Source organism: Neoarius graeffei, chromosome 11, assembly GCF_027579695.1.
Source record: "Neoarius graeffei isolate fNeoGra1 chromosome 11, fNeoGra1.pri, whole genome shotgun sequence".
Lineage (NCBI taxonomy): Eukaryota > Metazoa > Chordata > Actinopteri > Siluriformes > Ariidae > Neoarius > Neoarius graeffei.
Genome location: NC_083579.1, coordinates 1,260,483 through 1,277,426, shown reverse-complemented (window position 1 = coordinate 1,277,426; position 16,944 = coordinate 1,260,483). Strand labels below are relative to the sequence as shown.

At 45.2% G+C, this 16,944-nt stretch overlaps 1 protein-coding gene across 7 annotated transcripts in view; it reads left to right on the top strand.

The window, feature by feature from the left end:
* Positions 1-16,944, top strand: part of ltbp1 (latent transforming growth factor beta binding protein 1) — a 161,363-nt gene that overhangs the window by 102,874 nt on the left and 41,545 nt on the right. For all 7 annotated transcript variants that reach the window (XM_060933222.1, XM_060933219.1, XM_060933220.1 and 4 more), the window contains exons 6-9: positions 3,175-3,342; positions 7,917-8,005; positions 8,270-8,380; positions 14,303-14,405. In XM_060933222.1, the coding sequence (XP_060789205.1) occupies positions 3,175-3,342; positions 7,917-8,005; positions 8,270-8,380; positions 14,303-14,405 (471 nt within the window). The remainder of the gene's footprint in view (positions 1-3,174; positions 3,343-7,916; positions 8,006-8,269; positions 8,381-14,302; positions 14,406-16,944) is intronic.

The window sequence follows — 16,944 nt, the reverse complement described above, 5'->3', positions numbered from 1 at the left end:
AAAGATCCAGGTACCAATTGTGTTCATGGGCACAGCAGTGGTGAGACCAGTCTCAATATGGAATCACGTTTTGGAGAGAATTCTGATAGTGATTGAGATTCTTATATGTTGGATGAAGGGGCAGATGATTACCAAAGGTATTCCAGAGTAAATGGTTATCTTTTCAAACCTCAAAGAAGAGAAACTGCCAGTTCACTCAGTTCACGACAGTCCCACTCACCGCTGATAGCGCACCACCAGCCAGAGAGAACTGGAAACACAGACTGGATTGTGGATTTTTATTCAAAGCTGGCCGCTGCAAAATGCAGGGAAAATATTTACATATACCGTATTTTCTGGACTATAAGCCGCTACTTTTTTCCTAGGTTTTGAACCATGCGGCTTATACAAAGGTGCAGCTATTCTGTGGATTTTTCTTCCACCGCTAGGGGCGCTCTAACCGGAAGTAGAATCAAAAATAAGATAGATGAAAAATCAATGCAAAGAAGAATTAGCAGATCTTTAGCAGATAGAACACGCACGACAAATTACTAACTGGTAATTATTTTCAAATCCAGCGAAGATGATTAAAGTGACTTGTGGTTTCAAACACAGGAGAAATGAAGGTAAATAAATACCGGTTATTTTCTCTTGGTTCTGTTCCGTTTTAATCAGCAAAGTTGCTGCCGTGTTAAAAGGCACTGTTCGGAAAGAATCTGTTCAGGTACATACATGTACATTTACAGTACAAAATCGTTCTGTACATGCAGTAAATATCTAATTTTTCAACATAGATATCTGCGGCGTATAGCCCGGTGCGGCTTGTATATCTTTTTTAAAATTTTTTTTAAAAAATAGAGCGGATGCGGCTTATATACAGGTGCACTCTATAGTCCAGAAAATACGGTACCTCAATAAATGCAGAAATATAATCTTTAAAACGTATACCTCCATCCATTATCTGTAGCCGCTTTATCCTGTTCTACAGGGTCGCGGGCGAGCTGGAGACTATCCCAGCTGACTACGGGTGAAAGGCGGGGTTCACCCTGGACAAGTCGCCAGGTCATCACAGGGCTGACACATAGACACAGACAACCATTCACATTCACACCTACGCTCAATTTAGAGTCACCAGTTAACCTAACCTGCATGTCTTTGGACTGTGGGGGAAACCGGAGCACCCGGAGGAAACCCACGCGGACACGGGGAGAACATGCAAACTCCACACAGAAAGGCCCTCGCCGGCCCCGGGGCTCGAACCCAGGACCTTCTTGCTGTGAGTCGAAAGCGCTAACCACTACACCACCGTGCCGCCAACGTCAGATCAAATGTCATTCATTAAATAAACGGGTTTCTTTCTGCTCCAGTAATTCCCATGTGGTCGTTCTGGTGGTGGTGAACATGTGATGAATCAGATTTATTATTAGTAGGCGACATGAAATCTGCCCACTTCATTTGCACAAACTTCACCTACTGTTGCTTTAGATCAGTGTCATTTCTCGGAAATTTGTGAACTGAATGTGCTGTTATATATGGACTTGAACATCTAAACACAACGCGGCACTTTCACATTGTTATTTTTGTAAGATTCCAACAACAATATCCAATTTCAGTGAGTAAACAAGCACGGAGTCAGATGAGATGAAGTGACCGAGATAACTGGGGTTCTACGTGTGATGTCATGCGAGATTAGCCCTGAGGCAAAGCAGCCTTTTTCCGGGATCCGGAAGCCGCGATTTATCGATAGTTTTGTGCTTGATAATAAAATAACAAATAATTAATATTTTCTCCCTGCTTTATTAATCCATTTTGGTCATTACTAATGATGTATATTCATTTTAAAGCATTACAATAAGGCATTACATTCACTTTAAATGGTTAATAGCCTTTTTTTTTTGTTCCATGAATTCACAAAAGTATAGTCTAAACGAAAACATTTTCCCAATACGCCTCATTTTCCTGTTCAGGATTAGCTTCCTCTATCACTGCAGCTATAGTCAGATTTTCAAAAGGCAGTAAAATCCATATACAAAGTATTTTTGCTGCGATTCTGCAAGCAACAAATCACCCTGCAAAGTAGGATATTAAAAGGAAAAAGAATCAGTTTGGATGTTAAAAGTAAACAGAAGCTGATTGGACGTTAAGAGAAAAGAAGAGGCTGATTGGACATTAAAAGTGATCTTTCATTTTGTGTTGTTTAGTGCAGTAAATTTCATGAGCGAAAGTGATGAGCATTAAGTTCATGTTTGGCGACATTTGCCTCTTTAACCGATACCATTACTACCTTGGCTTTGTTGACCTTTGAAGTGGTGCTCTTTTGCATTTCAGAAGGTGGCAGAAGATAAGAAATCAGTAAACAATTGTTAATTTCACTGCATAATCATGTGTTTAAATGGAATTTGTGAATCTGGAGTCACCCAGAAGAGGACGGGGTCCATTTTGAGTCTGGATCCTCTCAAGGTTTCTTCCTCATGTTTTCTCTGGTTTGTTTTTTACAGATTTAAATCTAAACCTATGTTTGTTATTAAAAGCACTGTGTACTGTATTTCAGACAAAAAGCCGTTCAATTGGGTAAAGTAAAAAGTAAAGCATGGGAGATATGGAGGCGTTAGTAGAAGATTTGCTTAGTTAATGTAGCTGGATTCTTCCAAGGTTCACCTGACAATTCCACTGGAGGTCCTCACTAACAGATTCCCTAACTCACCTGAAGGTGACTCACTCTATAAACATGAGATTTTCACATTGTAATATTTTTACGTCCATTCTTCTGTCAGATTTCTTGGTTTGTCGGTTTTGGTTGGTTTTATCGTTTTGTGCTTATTATTTTTTTTCCACAATAAGCCCACACTTCGACCCTTCAGTGTGCCTTCATCACAGTCTGTTTAGTTTTAGCTGTTTATGATTGGTGAGATAACATTAACAAACACGGTACATTCTGCTGGTGTAGGAAGCTTTATGTAAATGTCGGAGTTGATTTATTAAACTAATTTAATTCAGGAAAGATCAGTTGCATTTCCAAGGCAAGGAATTTAGCAGTCATAGAAAAACAAAGCACTTTGTGTTGCTATGTACAAAGTCTCATCATGGCCACGCCCATTTCACAATGACGTGATATTTTAATGATGTTCAGTATGTTTTTAATTGAAATATGTTTCTGTTTTCTATCCATTGATCTAATGTTTGTGTGTGTTACAGTGGTGTGTCATCTGCCCTGTATGAATGGAGGGAAGTGTAGCGTGAGAGATAAATGCCAGTGTCCACCGAACTTCACCGGAAAGTTCTGCCAGATGCAGACAAAGAATGGGCCGAGCACCAACATCCAAACCACACACACACTCCCACTGAGCTATGGCCACGGCCAGGGTAACAAACACACACACACACATACATATACATGGGTCGGGAAAAGGCGGAGCTTAAGTTAAACTTGATCTGCCAATCACAAACTCAGTCATGTGACATCACCACTATTTTGTTTCCCTTCTGCAGCTGAACATGTTGCTTCACAGAATATTTGTCTAATGCAGTTTAGCTAAGCTAGTTACTTAGCTTCACTTAATGCACTAAGTGGCTAATTTAGCTAATGTTAGCACTTTTTTCTTGATGTAGATACCTGATGTTAATTGGTGAGACGAGTTCATGAGTTCTCTCTCGCTGTCCCTCCTGAAGGATGGTCACAGTTCCATTCTGAGTAGGGTATGAGGTTCTGAGTTCTTGTTGGACTGTAGGCCAGTTCCATACAGGTATTGTTTGCCATGCAGTGAGCAGGTATGGTCTGTAGGGAGTGCTGGAACAGAAGTGCTACTTTCTGTGTGGTACTTTTTGTGTCTTTCAAGTGTAGCGTCCTTGAGTTTGTTTTGTAGAATATCTCCACCCTTTCTAATGGCATCCCTTCCCTGAGTATGGTCCAGGGCCAGTTCTTCCCATGAACTAGGGTTAATGTCAGCTTTCTTTAAGTTTCTGAGCAGCACATCTTTGTACCAGAGATGTTCTCTGTTATATTTCTGGGTGCCACTGAACAACTTACCGTATAAGATATCCTTGGGCAGTCTTCCATCAGCCATCCTGGCAGCATGCCCTGGCCAACACAGCTGTGCAGACATTACCACGAGAGAGACCTCTGGCATACCAGGTTTTGAAAATAAATATAGTAAAGTTGGATATCTTATCTTCATCAGGTAACGTAAATGATGCTGCTGTAATTGATCAAGTTGATATAAGTGTCTTTGATATGGACACCAAGTCTCACATCTGCAGAGCAGCAGGTCGAACAACACTCTGTACACTTGGCACTTAGTGTTTAGTTTGATGTTTTGTGACTGTACTCAATCTTCCAGCTGTCCAAAGGCAAAACATGCTTTCCTTATTCTTGACTCGACGTCCATGTCCAGTGATGCTGAGGACCTCATAATGCTGCCCAGGTAGCAGAAGTTATTGACTTTTAGTCGACTGCCATCACTGGAAACAGATGGTTCATCATAAATAGTGCCAGGAATAAGCTGGTGCAGAACCTCCGTCTTTTTTGGCTGACAGGCCAAGGCCCTGGCTGCACTTCCGAAACGACTAGTGATCAGTTGAAGGTCAGGAATGCCATCAGGTCCTGGCGGTTTGGTGATTTTTAAATGTTTGATGGCTTTGAAGACTTCTTTAAAACTTAGAGGAGCATCAAGTTCAAACATGGTAGGTCTTTGGAGAATCTTCTATTTCATGCTTACTCAGAGATAATTCCTGGTCTTTTGAGTGGTTTGTGAAAGTGTTCCTGCCATCTTTTCAGATGTGCATCATTTTGGTGAGAATGTGTATGCTCTTCTTGTTCACCAGCTAAGGAGTCCCGTGCTTTTATTGGCCATAAACAATTTTAATTGCCTTGTCGAAGTTTCTTGAGTTATTGTAGTCAGCAAAAGATTGCAACTCCCTCACTACTTCTCTCAGTACCGGCCTTTCATGACTCTGAGTTCCCTCTGCAAAGCTGATTTTGCACTCAAAAAAGAGTGCTCTTTAATGGTCAAGTTTGGATTTCGGAGGAGGGACTGATGAGCTATTTTTGGCATGAAGAACAGCTTGTTCAGCGACCAGGCTCTCATCAAACCAGTCTGGGTGCTTGCATTAACTTTGCCCAAAATGTTATGAGCAGCATGATAAATGGTTTCTTTAAGAACATTCCAGTGCTCTGCTATATTGTCTGAAGGGTTCTCTACCAGTCTGCCCAGAGCAGAATCCATGGATGACTTCAAGGTGTCAGTACTTTCAAGATTTTTCAACTAAGTAATGTTCAGCCTTTTAGGTTGCTTGGCAGCAGTCAGTCTACAATGAGGTCTGATTGATGAACACAGGTATAAGTAAGGGGCAGCACGGTGGTGTAGTGGTTAGCACTGTTGCCTCACAGCAAGAAGGTCCGGGTTCGAGCCCCGTGGCCGGCGAGGGCCTTTCTGTGTGGAGTTTGCATGTTCTCCCCGTGTCCGCGTGGGTTTCCTCCGGGTGCTCCGGTTTCCCCCACAGTCCAAAGACATGCAGGTTAGGTTAACTGGTGACTCTAAATTGAGCGTAGGTGTGAATGTGAGTGTGAATGGTTGTCTGTGTCTATGTGTCAGCCCTGTGATGACCTGGCGACTTGTCCAGGGTGAACCCCGCCTTTCGCCCGTAGTCAGCTGGGATAGGATCCAGCTCGCCTGCGACCCTGTAGAACAGGATAAAGCGGCTACAGATAATGAGATGAGTTATAAGTAAGATGACAGTTTCCAAGTAAGGGTCTGTATTTACTGCAACAGACGGTATTGGTAGTTTTACCACTAGGCTGTTTTTATTGCTTGACACACACCAACTCTCTTGGTTCTTCTAAGGGCTGGCCAGAACAAAAGGAGCTATAGACCTCTTGCAGTCACGTGACCGGAATGTAAACAGCCGCCATCTTGTCGGTAAAAAACACCGCTGAATACTGCTGCACTCGTGTACAAAATGGATCAGTTTCAACCGACGGACTACACGGCTCATTTTTCTAATGAACAGATAACTAGATATATGTCTAAAATAAACGATCTACAGATTAGTGACCCTTATCGATTACCGGACGTAGTTTTCACGACCATGTCAGTGGATATGGAACTGCCAGAGGTGGAATACCCAGATGTGTATAATTACCTCATTAACTTTCCCTGGCTGTTCAGTGGTGAAGCACTGCGTGCTTATAAATCTCTGGACAGTTATCTTTACAGAAATTCAGGATTCGTCAGCCGCCCTCAGATGTGGCATCTTGTAAACAAGAAAATAACAATCCTCATTGGACGGGCAAGTCACTTAAGTATTGAGACCCCGCTGGTCTCGCTGTCTCGTCAGGAATGTTGTGCATGCGATGGAAATCGCTACAAACCGTCATTTTCTGCTGGAAACCAATGTCCAGTAAGTCCATACGGTTGTAGTGGATATTGAAGTCCGGTACAGACGAACAACACGCAAAAATACACACAAAAAACATAAACGTGCACAGGTAGGGAGAGCTTGTAGTCCATCACTATTACTGTATATACTGTATGGTATACCTGATAGCAGCAATCCATTTTGCACGCCTGTCAGGGTCCCGTGGCAGCCTACTGTCAAGTGTATGTGAGCATCATGGGTTTCCCACACTTGAAAGGGAAAGACTCGGACACAGGAGTCCACTCGTCTTATGTTTTATTGATTTTCAGTGGAGTTGACGTTGTAGCAGAGTTGTATATAGTAGGGTTTTCCAGAAGAAAAGGTAGAAGCAGAAGTAGAAGGTGGAAATATGGTGTTTGACCGACAAGGTGGCGTCTGTTTACAATCTGGATCGGATGTGACGTCACATGCAAGTGCTCCATACCCTTGTTCCACTTCACACAGTGCACCCTCTCCAGCAAGTCTTGGATTCCTGGAGGGTTGCAATGTCTACGGTATGTTATAGTCCATGAGCACATGGGCAGTGAGTGCTGTACATCTCTCTGGACAATCTGAAGATGGGTTGCCAAAGAGGGTTTGCACATTCCAAGAAGCACAAATCAATTTCTGTTGGTGTTTTTTTACCACAAAAGGTGGACAACCCACCAGTTGTGGCAGACTGGCCAGGTAGGTGTGAGTGGGTTCTGTTTGACCCACCGTTTCAAGGCCTTTCCCTGTTGAAGGGTAGGAAATATTTAGTGTCTCCCTAAATAGGGCTGCTCAGACGCAGATGGTGCTGCTTCACTGGAACTCTGCACATTAATCCATGTCTGACCATCTTTCCTCAGCTGCCTACATGCAGATTCCTGACTACGGCTACCAGCTGGTCAAGTCTACCACTGTGCTACTTGTCCGTCTCTATAGGGGTTTAGTAGATGAGGATACTCCAGTCCTCGGAAAAGAAACATAATGTGCGTGAATAGATTAAGGTGAGTAGGGAGCTGCACAAGCTTCAGACTCTTGACGACTTCTCCCAGTTCCAGTGGAAAGGTGGGGCCCAAGAGAGCTGGGAAAGACTCTGTTGCAGTGGATGTCCAGCCCAGGCTACATTTTGAGAGGAGGCCTTACCACAGTCCACAAGATGTTTTGGCTAGATGGCCTTTGACCCTATTGGAGTCCATCCTCCTTTTTTCAGCTTTTGATATAGTCCTGCTGAGCGTCTAGCCACCCTCGTCATTAGACAAGTCTAGTGGGTGGGTCAGTTTAGTTGCCAGCCACACGACCATGGAACAGGTAGTACTGGATTGCATGTTACCAGCAGCACTCCTAGAGCCACCTGACACAGGTAATGAGCCAAAGAAGTAAAAGAAAAGTGGTAATGTCACATGATCAAATCTGCAATAGGTTGATTTTAGTCAAGAGCCATCCAGGAATCTGTCTGTCTGTCTGTCTGTCAGTCTATGCATTTATCTGTCTGTCTTCTCATCTGCTTGTCTGCTTATGTACTTTCCCTCTCTCTCTCTCTCTCTCTCTCTCTCTCTCAGGTGTGGTGAATATTCATGTTAATCATCCGCCTGAAGCATCAGTTCAGATTCATCAGGTGTCTCAGGTGGACAGCAGCAGCACTGTACAGGTAAAGTCTAGTGTGCAAGTCCATCTACAAACTTCATGGTATCTGGTTTAGGAGACGGGGCTTAGGGCCTTGGCCTAGGGGCGTGGCTTAGCCAGTGAGGTGATACCACTAAAGCTGGCCTGAAGAATAAATAATTCCATATGGGACAGATTTAAGGGGGAGTGCATCTGCTTTTAATCTTTATCTGAATCGTTATTTGGATCTCTTTTTGTTTTTGTTATTTTTAATAAATAAATAAATGATTCACTGACTGAAATTCCTCAGAAATTCCAGCAGCACAGCACGTATTCCAACCAGCAGAGCTTCCTGCATTACCAACCCGTCACGTCTAAGAACCAACTCGGACGCTGCTTCCAGGAAACCAGTGGCACACAGGTTGGGTGTGTGTGTGTGTGCGCGCGTGTGCTTGTGTGGGCGTGCGTGCGTGTGTGTGCGTGTGTGCATGTGTGCTTGTGTGTGTGTGTGTGCGTGCGCGTGTGTGTGCGCGCGTGTGCGCGCGTGTGTGTGCTTATGTGTGCGCGCGCGCGTGCGCGTGTGCGCGCGTGCGTGCGCGCGCGTGTGCGCGCTTGTGTGTGCGTGTGTGTGTGCACGTGTGTGCGTGTGTGCGTGCGTGCGTGTGTGTGTGCGTGCGTGCGCGCGTGCGTGTGTGTGTGCACGTGTGTGCGTGCGTGCGTGCGTGCGTGTGTGTGTGCGTGCGTGTGCGCGTGCGCGTGTGTGCTTGTGTGTGCGCTTGTGTGTGCGTGTGCGCGCGTGTGCGCGCGTGTGTGTGCATGTGTGTGTGCGTGTGTGCGCGCGTGTGTGTGTGCGCGCGTGTGCGTGTGTGTGTGTGCGCGTGTGCGTGTGTGTGTGTGTGCGCGTGCGTGTGGTGTGTGTGTGCGTGTGCGCGTGCGTGTGCGCGTGCGTGCGTGTGTGTGTGTTTGCTGTGTGTTGTTTTCTGCAACCTGTAAGTGAAAACAAACAGACGATTAAAATCACCTTTGTATCGTATTCACTCCCTGTTGAGCTTTTCCAGTGTCACAGTCTGGAACAGAAATAGAGTTCTTTGGGATTTTATGTCATGGATGTACACAAAAACATCAATACAGTTAGCAGAAATATTTGCTGTGATTGCATTCGCAAGTGTAAACCCCCCCCCCATCACTGTGAAACCCCTAAATCAGTTCTGGTTCTGTTTCCATCAGAAGCCACATCATTAGTAGAATGTGGTCAAACTGTGTGTTATTCAAGTGTCACATGATCTCAGTATAACTCCACCTGTTCCTGGAAGAACCCAGAGTTTGTTCGAGAACATACCTAAACACAGCATCATGAAGTTCTAGGAGTGATCAAAGGAAGTCCAGGACGACGTTTCTGGAGGTCAAGAGGCTGAAGGTAAATCTGAAGATACTGGAGAAAGCTGTTTGAAAACCTGCGTGGAGATTCAGCAAACATGTGGGGAAAGGTTCTCTGGTCTGATGAGATCAACGTTAAACTTTTTGTCCTTTGCACAAAGAGCTACATTTGGTGGAAACCCAACACCCTGTGAAGCACAGTGGTGGTAGCATCACGTTCAGAGTTACCCTTAACCTCTTGCTTGTGTCTCTGACTAATCCCCAGTCACTGATTTTTGGTGGACGCTCTCCTCTCGGCACGGTTGCGTGGTTTCATTTTTAAATAATGGATTTAATAATGTCTCTCTGCAGCATGATCAGAGTCTGGGATCTTTTTTTTTTTTTTTGGTTTTACAGTGGGGCAAAAAAGTATTTAGTCAGTCACCAATTGTGCAAGTTCTCCCACTTAAAAAGATGAGAGGCCTGTAATTTTCATCATAGGTACACTTCAACTATGAGAGACAAAATGAGAAAAAAAAATTCAGAAAATCACATTGTCTGATTTTTAAAGAATTTATTTGCAAATTATGGTGGAAAATAAGTATTTGGTCAATAACAAAAGTTCATCTCAATACTTTGTTATATACCCTTTGTTGGCAATGACAGAGGTCAAACGTTTTCTGTAAGTCTTCACAAGGTTTTCACACACTGTTGCTGGTATTTTGGCCCATTCCTCCATGCAGATCTCCTCTAGAGCAGTGATGTTTTGGGGCTGTCGCTGGGCAACACGGACTTTCAACTCCCTCCAAAGATTTTCTATGGGGTTGAGATCTGGAGACTGGCTAGGCCACTCCAGGACCTTGAAATGCTTCTTACGAAGCCACTCCTTCGTTGCCCGGGCGGTGTGTTTGGGATCATTGTCATGCTGAAAGACCCAGCCACGTTTCATCTTCAATGCCCTTGCTGACGGAAGGAGGTTTTCACTCAAAATCTCACGATACATGGCCCCATTCATTCTTTCCTTTACACGGATCAGTCGTCCTGGTCCCTTTGCAGAAAAACAGCCCCAAAGCATGATGTTTCCACCCCCATGCTTCACAGTAGGTATGGTGTTCTTTGGATGCAACTCAGCATTCTTTCTCCTCCAAACACGACAAGTTGAGTTTTTACAAAAAAGTTCTATTTTGGTTTCATCTGACCATATGACATTCTCCCAATCCTCTTCTGGATCATCCAAATGCTCTCTAGCAAACTTCAGACGGGCCTGGACATGTACTGGCTTAAGCAGGGGGACACGTCTGGCACTGCAGGATTTGAGTCCCTGGCGGCGTAGTGTGTTACTGATGGTAGCCTTTGTTACTTTGGTCCCAGCTCTCTGCAGGTCATTCACTAGGTCCCCCCGTGTGGTTCTGGGATTTTTGCTCACCGTTCTTGTGATCATTTTGACCCCACGGGGTGAGATCTTGCGTGGAGCCCCAGATCGAGGGAGATCATCAGTGGTCTTGTATGTTTTCCATTTTCTAATAATTGCTCCCACAGTTGATTTCTTCACACCAAGCTGCTTACCTATTGCAGATTCAGTCTTCCCAGCCTGGTGCAGGTCTACAGTTTTGTTTCTGGTGTCCTTTGACAGCTCTTTGGTCTTGGCCATAGTGGAGTTTGGAGTGTGACTGTTTGTTTGAGGTTGTGGACAGGTGTCTTTTATACTGATAACGAGTTCAAACAGGTGCCATTAATACAGGTAACGAGTGGAGGACAGAGGAGCCTCTTAAAGAAGTTGTTACAGGTCTGTGAGAGCCAGAAATCTTGCTTGTTTGTAGGTGACCAAATACTTATTTTACCGAGGAATTTACCAATTAATTCATTAAAAATCCTACAATGTGATTTCCTGGATTCTTTCCCCCCATTCTGTCTCTCATAGTTGAAGTGTACCTATGATGAAAATTACAGGCCTCTCTCATCTTTTTAAGTGGGAGAACTTGCACAATTGGTGGCTGACTAAATACTTTTTTGCCCCACTGTATATATAACCAGACCTGAACTGATACTTTTTAAGATTCTTTTCCAGACTTGTTTTGATCACTCCTTGGTCTTCAGGATGTGTAGGTGTGTATAGGTTCTTTAACACACTCTGCATTCTTCCAGGAGCAGGTGTATTTATTCTGAGATGATGTGACACTTTAATTACACACGTCAACTCAATTTAACTAATTATGTCACTTCAGATGTCGATTGGTTCCCTGGGAACTCATTTAGAGGGTGAATACTGCTTCAGTCACATCAGCAAGCTTTTACATGATTTATTTGTAAAGAATGTTCAAGAAGGAGGGGTGAATACTTATGCACGGCACTACAGTAATCACGTAGTGAGAGTTCATACCAAAACTGCTCTTATTAATATTAATATTCAGACCTCAGACATGGCACCATGGTCTAACACTTTGGAATGACATTTGAAGGAAGAAATAAATATGATTTTTTTAAAAACATATTTTACATTTCATCTGCTAAGAGAAGATTTATTATTTATTCTGTTCGCACAGCGCCGTCTCATCCTCAGACGTACAATTCTGATTTCTGTCCTCCTGATCAGATTTTCTTGTTAGTGATATCGCCACACGGACTTGGTGTCAGTCCCGTAGTGCACATATCTCCTCCTGTCCCGTCCCGTCTCGTCTCGTCCCGGCCCGGCCCGGCCCGGCCCGGCTGAAGGAAAGCGTTGATTGAAGTCTTGTTTGAAGGCTGAATTGAATCTCGTCTGCTTGACTGATTGTTTCTCTCATCTCTCGTTGTGAAGTATGCGCTTCTTCTCTCTCTCCGTTAATAGCTTTTAAACTCGCCAGGATTACACACTGTGAAGAAGATGAATAAGACACACACACACACTCACACACACACACAGGCCAAGTTGTCGGCATTGCGCTGCTTTTTGGAATCTTTGATGTGAAGAACTTTTTGAAAAAGAAACTTGGACAGAAATGCAATTACAATATACATTCACCAGCCACTTTATTAGGAACACCCCTACATCCCCCTGCTGTTTTCTGCAGTTCTGTAATCAGCCAATCACACGGCAGCAGCACGATGCATCAAATCCCACAGATACAAATCAAGAGCTTCAGTTAATGTTCACAATGTTCAAACATCAGAACGGGAAACATTGTGATCTCACAGTGTGACTTTCTCTCACTGTGGTCTGGGTGCTGGTTTGATCCAGATGGACTGGTTTGAGTATTTCAGAAGCTGCTGATCTCCTGGGGTTTTCACACACAACAGTCTCTAGAGTTTACACAGAATGGTGCAGAAAACAAAAAACACTGAGTGAGTGAGCGACAGTTCTGTGGGTGGAAACAAACGCCTTGTTGATAAGAGAGGGTCAGAGGGGAATGGGCAGGAAGGATATAGTAACTCATATAATCACTCTTTACAGCCGTGGTGAGCAGAAAAGCATCTCAGCATGAAACAGCAGAAGAACACATTGGGTTCCACTCCTGCAGCCAAGAACAGGGATCTTAGCATCAACAACACGTTCCTATTAAAGTGGCCGGGGAGGGTGTGTGTGTGTATAAAATAACAGGAAATGGCCACACCCTCTTTTATAAACAGTAACAATAATGAAAATGTAATTGAATTGAATGAAAGTTAAATTACTGTATATTTTTCTTCATAAGCACAGGATGGGCCTTTGATTAAGAACGGATCGTTGTCTCTCTCATGAGTGGTGAAACAGAAAAATGTATCGCTGCACGATTTTCCCAGGAGGACGGAAAGTCCAGAAATCCGGTCTGTAATCCATACACAAGGACGCAGCAGGAATAGTTAACATCACTATGGTGCCTTTACAACATTACATCATGTTTGTCGCTCTTTACATAACGGTTAAGATTTGTGGCAGGATGCGTCCTGTCTGTGTTACGTTCTGAGCTCGTACTACTTCAGTAACATTATTAAAAGTATCAGCAAACACTCCGTCTGAAAACACGACAGTCTCAGTGACGTAAATGTTCACGTACGAGCAGGACAGACCTGAAATTGCTCCAGCGTGTCATACAAGCCGGAGTTCCATTCGAGTTTTGCGTAAAATAGAATGTTAAACATTTGAACAAAACACATTTGTGAGTGTTCTGTGTTTACGCTGAGTGATGTTACGTGATTGAAGCTGGTTTTCTCCTCTCACGATAGCTCTTACACAGCGCTCTCTTTTTACAGAAAGGTAACATTTCTATTTGCTCTTCATGTCATGTGACTTAAATACGTAAAAAAGTCTTTCCATTTCAATTTTGCGAAATATCGCTTTATTGAATCATCTGAAAAACCACCTCATGCGAATGTAAAAACATTTTTTTACAATATTTCTGAGGTTTCTTTTAAAAAATATTTTCAAATTGCTCATTAAGCAGGTTAATGGAACACAGCTATCGTGTGCGTACGCTTCCGATACTGCGCATGCGCATTAAAACCAGACTTCTGGAATTTTCTTGGAAAATCAAGCAGCGTACAAAGCGTGTGCTCTATCATCACCCAGAGGTCATGGGTTTGAATCCCGATGATGTCACAGCTATCTGTGTTCTGGAGAGCAAAGTTGGCTGTGCTGTGTGGGTGGGAGGGGCTTACTGATGTTAACAATACGGTGTACGTGTGTAATGTTAGCTGATCAGAACACACACTGATACATTTTATTTCACATTAATGAACTCAAAACATTCTCTACTGACCATGACGGAAAGCGAGGACGCCGCAACAGCGCATCTTTCCATCGAGGAAATTGAGTTCAGAAATTACAACTGGGGAAGAGATGGGGAAGGGGCGGGGCTTCCAAAGGGTCAGGTCATATCAGAGAGTTCAAAACATCGACACAGCTGTCAATCATTCTAGATTCACATGGTGATTGGCTCATGTGCTGTTTTATCAAGGCAGGTCCGATACACTCGTGTGTGTGTGTGTGTGTGTGTGTGTGTGTGTGTGTGTGTGTGTGTGTGTATTGCAGTGTGGGAAAGCCCTCCCGGGCCTCTCTAAGCAGGAGGACTGCTGTGGGACGATCGGCACTTCCTGGGGATTTCACAAATGCCAAAAGTGTCCAAGGAAACAGTGTAAGTACACACACACACACACACACACACACACACACACGCAGAGTACTTGAATGATCAAAGACAGATCCTTGACATGTGTAGGGTGTAAAATAATTCATATCCTACTTCGTGTGTGTGTGTGTGTGTGTGTGTGTGTGTTAGTGATGACTCAGTATGAACACATCTTTAGTGGAGTTTACATGGAGGAAATGTTTAAGACACACACACACACACACACACACACACACACACACACACACACACACACTCCTGAGTCAGGCCCTTGTTCCTGATTAGACTCCATGCTAATTTGATGTCTGTACACTTCCATTACTGTTAGTAACATCAGCCTCAGAGTGTAAAATTACACCAGACAAGGAATACGACCAATCATAGCGCTCTCTCTCTCTCTCTCTCTCTCTCTCTCTCTCTCCCCAAGTGGACAATGGTGTAATTGTTTAATTTTATATTTATATTTAATATTTATTGATCATCGTTACATTACATTACATTTAGCAGACGCTCTTATCCACAGCGATGTACAATGAGTGCAAAGTCAGGGACACAAAGTGCTGAACTTCTAGACAAGAAAGTTCTAGTACCAACTGAACAAGTGACAGAACGACACTGAGTGTAATATTCTGATGAAGTAACAATCAGCAACCAGCCAAGGAAACAAAGCAACCGTACAGAGGACAACTAAATAGAGAAAACTAAAACTCCAACAGCTAACCCCAGGCGAGACCGTACACACCCTGGGTTGGTCAGGACCGATACACAGTTACACAGTGGGCGGGGAGGAAGGGGAGAGGTGCAGCCTGAAGAGGTGAGTCTTCAGTCTGCGCTTGAAGGTGGTCAGGGAGTCGACACTTCTGACCTCAGTGGCAAGGTCATTCCATTAACGGGGAACCAGGACAGACAGCAGTCTTGAGTGGGTGGGGCAGGAGCAGAGAGGAGGAGGGGCCAGGTGACCAGTAGTAGTGGAGCGTAGGGATCTGTCTGGCGTGTAGGGGCGGATCAGACTCTGGCGGTAGATTAGATTAGATAATAATTATCTAATCTAATCTAATCTAATCTAGGGGCAGATCAGACTCTGGCGGTATGCTGGCCCTGACCCCTTGAGAACCCCATAAGTAAGCACTAATGTCTTAAATTTGATGCGAGCTGCGAGAGGTAGCCAGTGCAGGGCAGCGAGCAGAGAGGGGTGATGTGGGAGGAACGAGGAAGACTGTAGACCAGGCGAGCTGCAGGATTCTGGATGAGCAGAAGCTGGAAGGCCAGAAAGGAGAGAGTTGCAGTAGTCCAAGCAGGAGAGGATCAGCGCTTGGACCAGGAGCTGAGCAGAGTAAGTGGTGAGAAAAGGGCGGATCCTTCAGATGTTGTAGAGGAGGAATCTACATGTCCAGGTCACTGCAGTGATGTTCGCTGAGGAGGAGAGTTTGTCGTCAAACACGACCCCTAGGTTCTTCACACTGGGTGAAGGAGATCTAGAGATGTCCCCCAGAGAGATGACGATGTCCGGGGTGGAGAGGATGGAGTGGAAATGTAGATGATCTCTGTCTTACCTGGGTTGAGCGTCAGGTGATGGATGTCCATCCAGCTCTGGATGTCACACAGGCAATCAGAGATGTGAGTGGAGATCTGAGTGTCAGAATGAGGAAAAGAGAGAAACAGTTGGAGGTCATTAGCATAGCAGTGGTAGGACAGACCATGAGCAGGGAGAATTGGACTAAGAGACCAGGTGCAGAGGGAGAAACGGGCCGAGAGACTGGGGTAGAGGGAGACTCGGGCCGAGAGACCGGGGGTAGAGGGAGACTCGGGCCGAGAGACTGAAGGTAGAGGGAGACTCGGGCTGAGAGACTGAAGGTAGAGGGAGACTCGGGCTGAGAGACCGGGGGTAGAGGGAGACTCGGGCTGAGAGACCGGGGGTAGAGGGAGACTCGGGCTGAGAGACTGAAGGTAGAGGGAGACTCAGGCCGAGAGACCGGGGGTAGAGGGAGACTCGGGCTGAGAGACCGGGGGTAGAGGGAGACTCGGGCTGAGAGACCGGGGGTAGAGGGAGACTCCGGCCGAGAGACCGGGGGTAGAGGGAGACTTGGGCTGAGAGACCGGGGGTAGAGGGAGACTCGGGCTGAGAGACTGAAGGTAGAGGGAGACTCGGGCTGAGAGACTGGGGGTAGAGGGAGACTCGGGCTGAGAGACTGAAGGTAGAGGGAGACTCGGGCTGAGAGACCGGGGGTAGAGGGAGACTCGGGCTGAGAGACTGAAGGTAGAGGGAGACTCAGGCCGAGAGACCGGGGGTAGAGGGAGACTCGGGCTGAGAGACCGGGGGTAGAGGGAGACTTGGGCTGAGAGACCGGGGGTAGAGGGAGACTCGGGCTGAGAGACTGAAGGTAGAGGGAGACTCAGGCCGAGAGACCGGGGGTAGAGGGAGACTCGGGCTGAGAGACCGGGGGTAGAGGGAGACTCGGGCTGAGAGACCGGGGGTAGAGGGAGACTCAGGCCGAGAGACCGGGGGTAGAGGGAGACTCGGGCTGAGAGACCGGGGGTAGAGGGA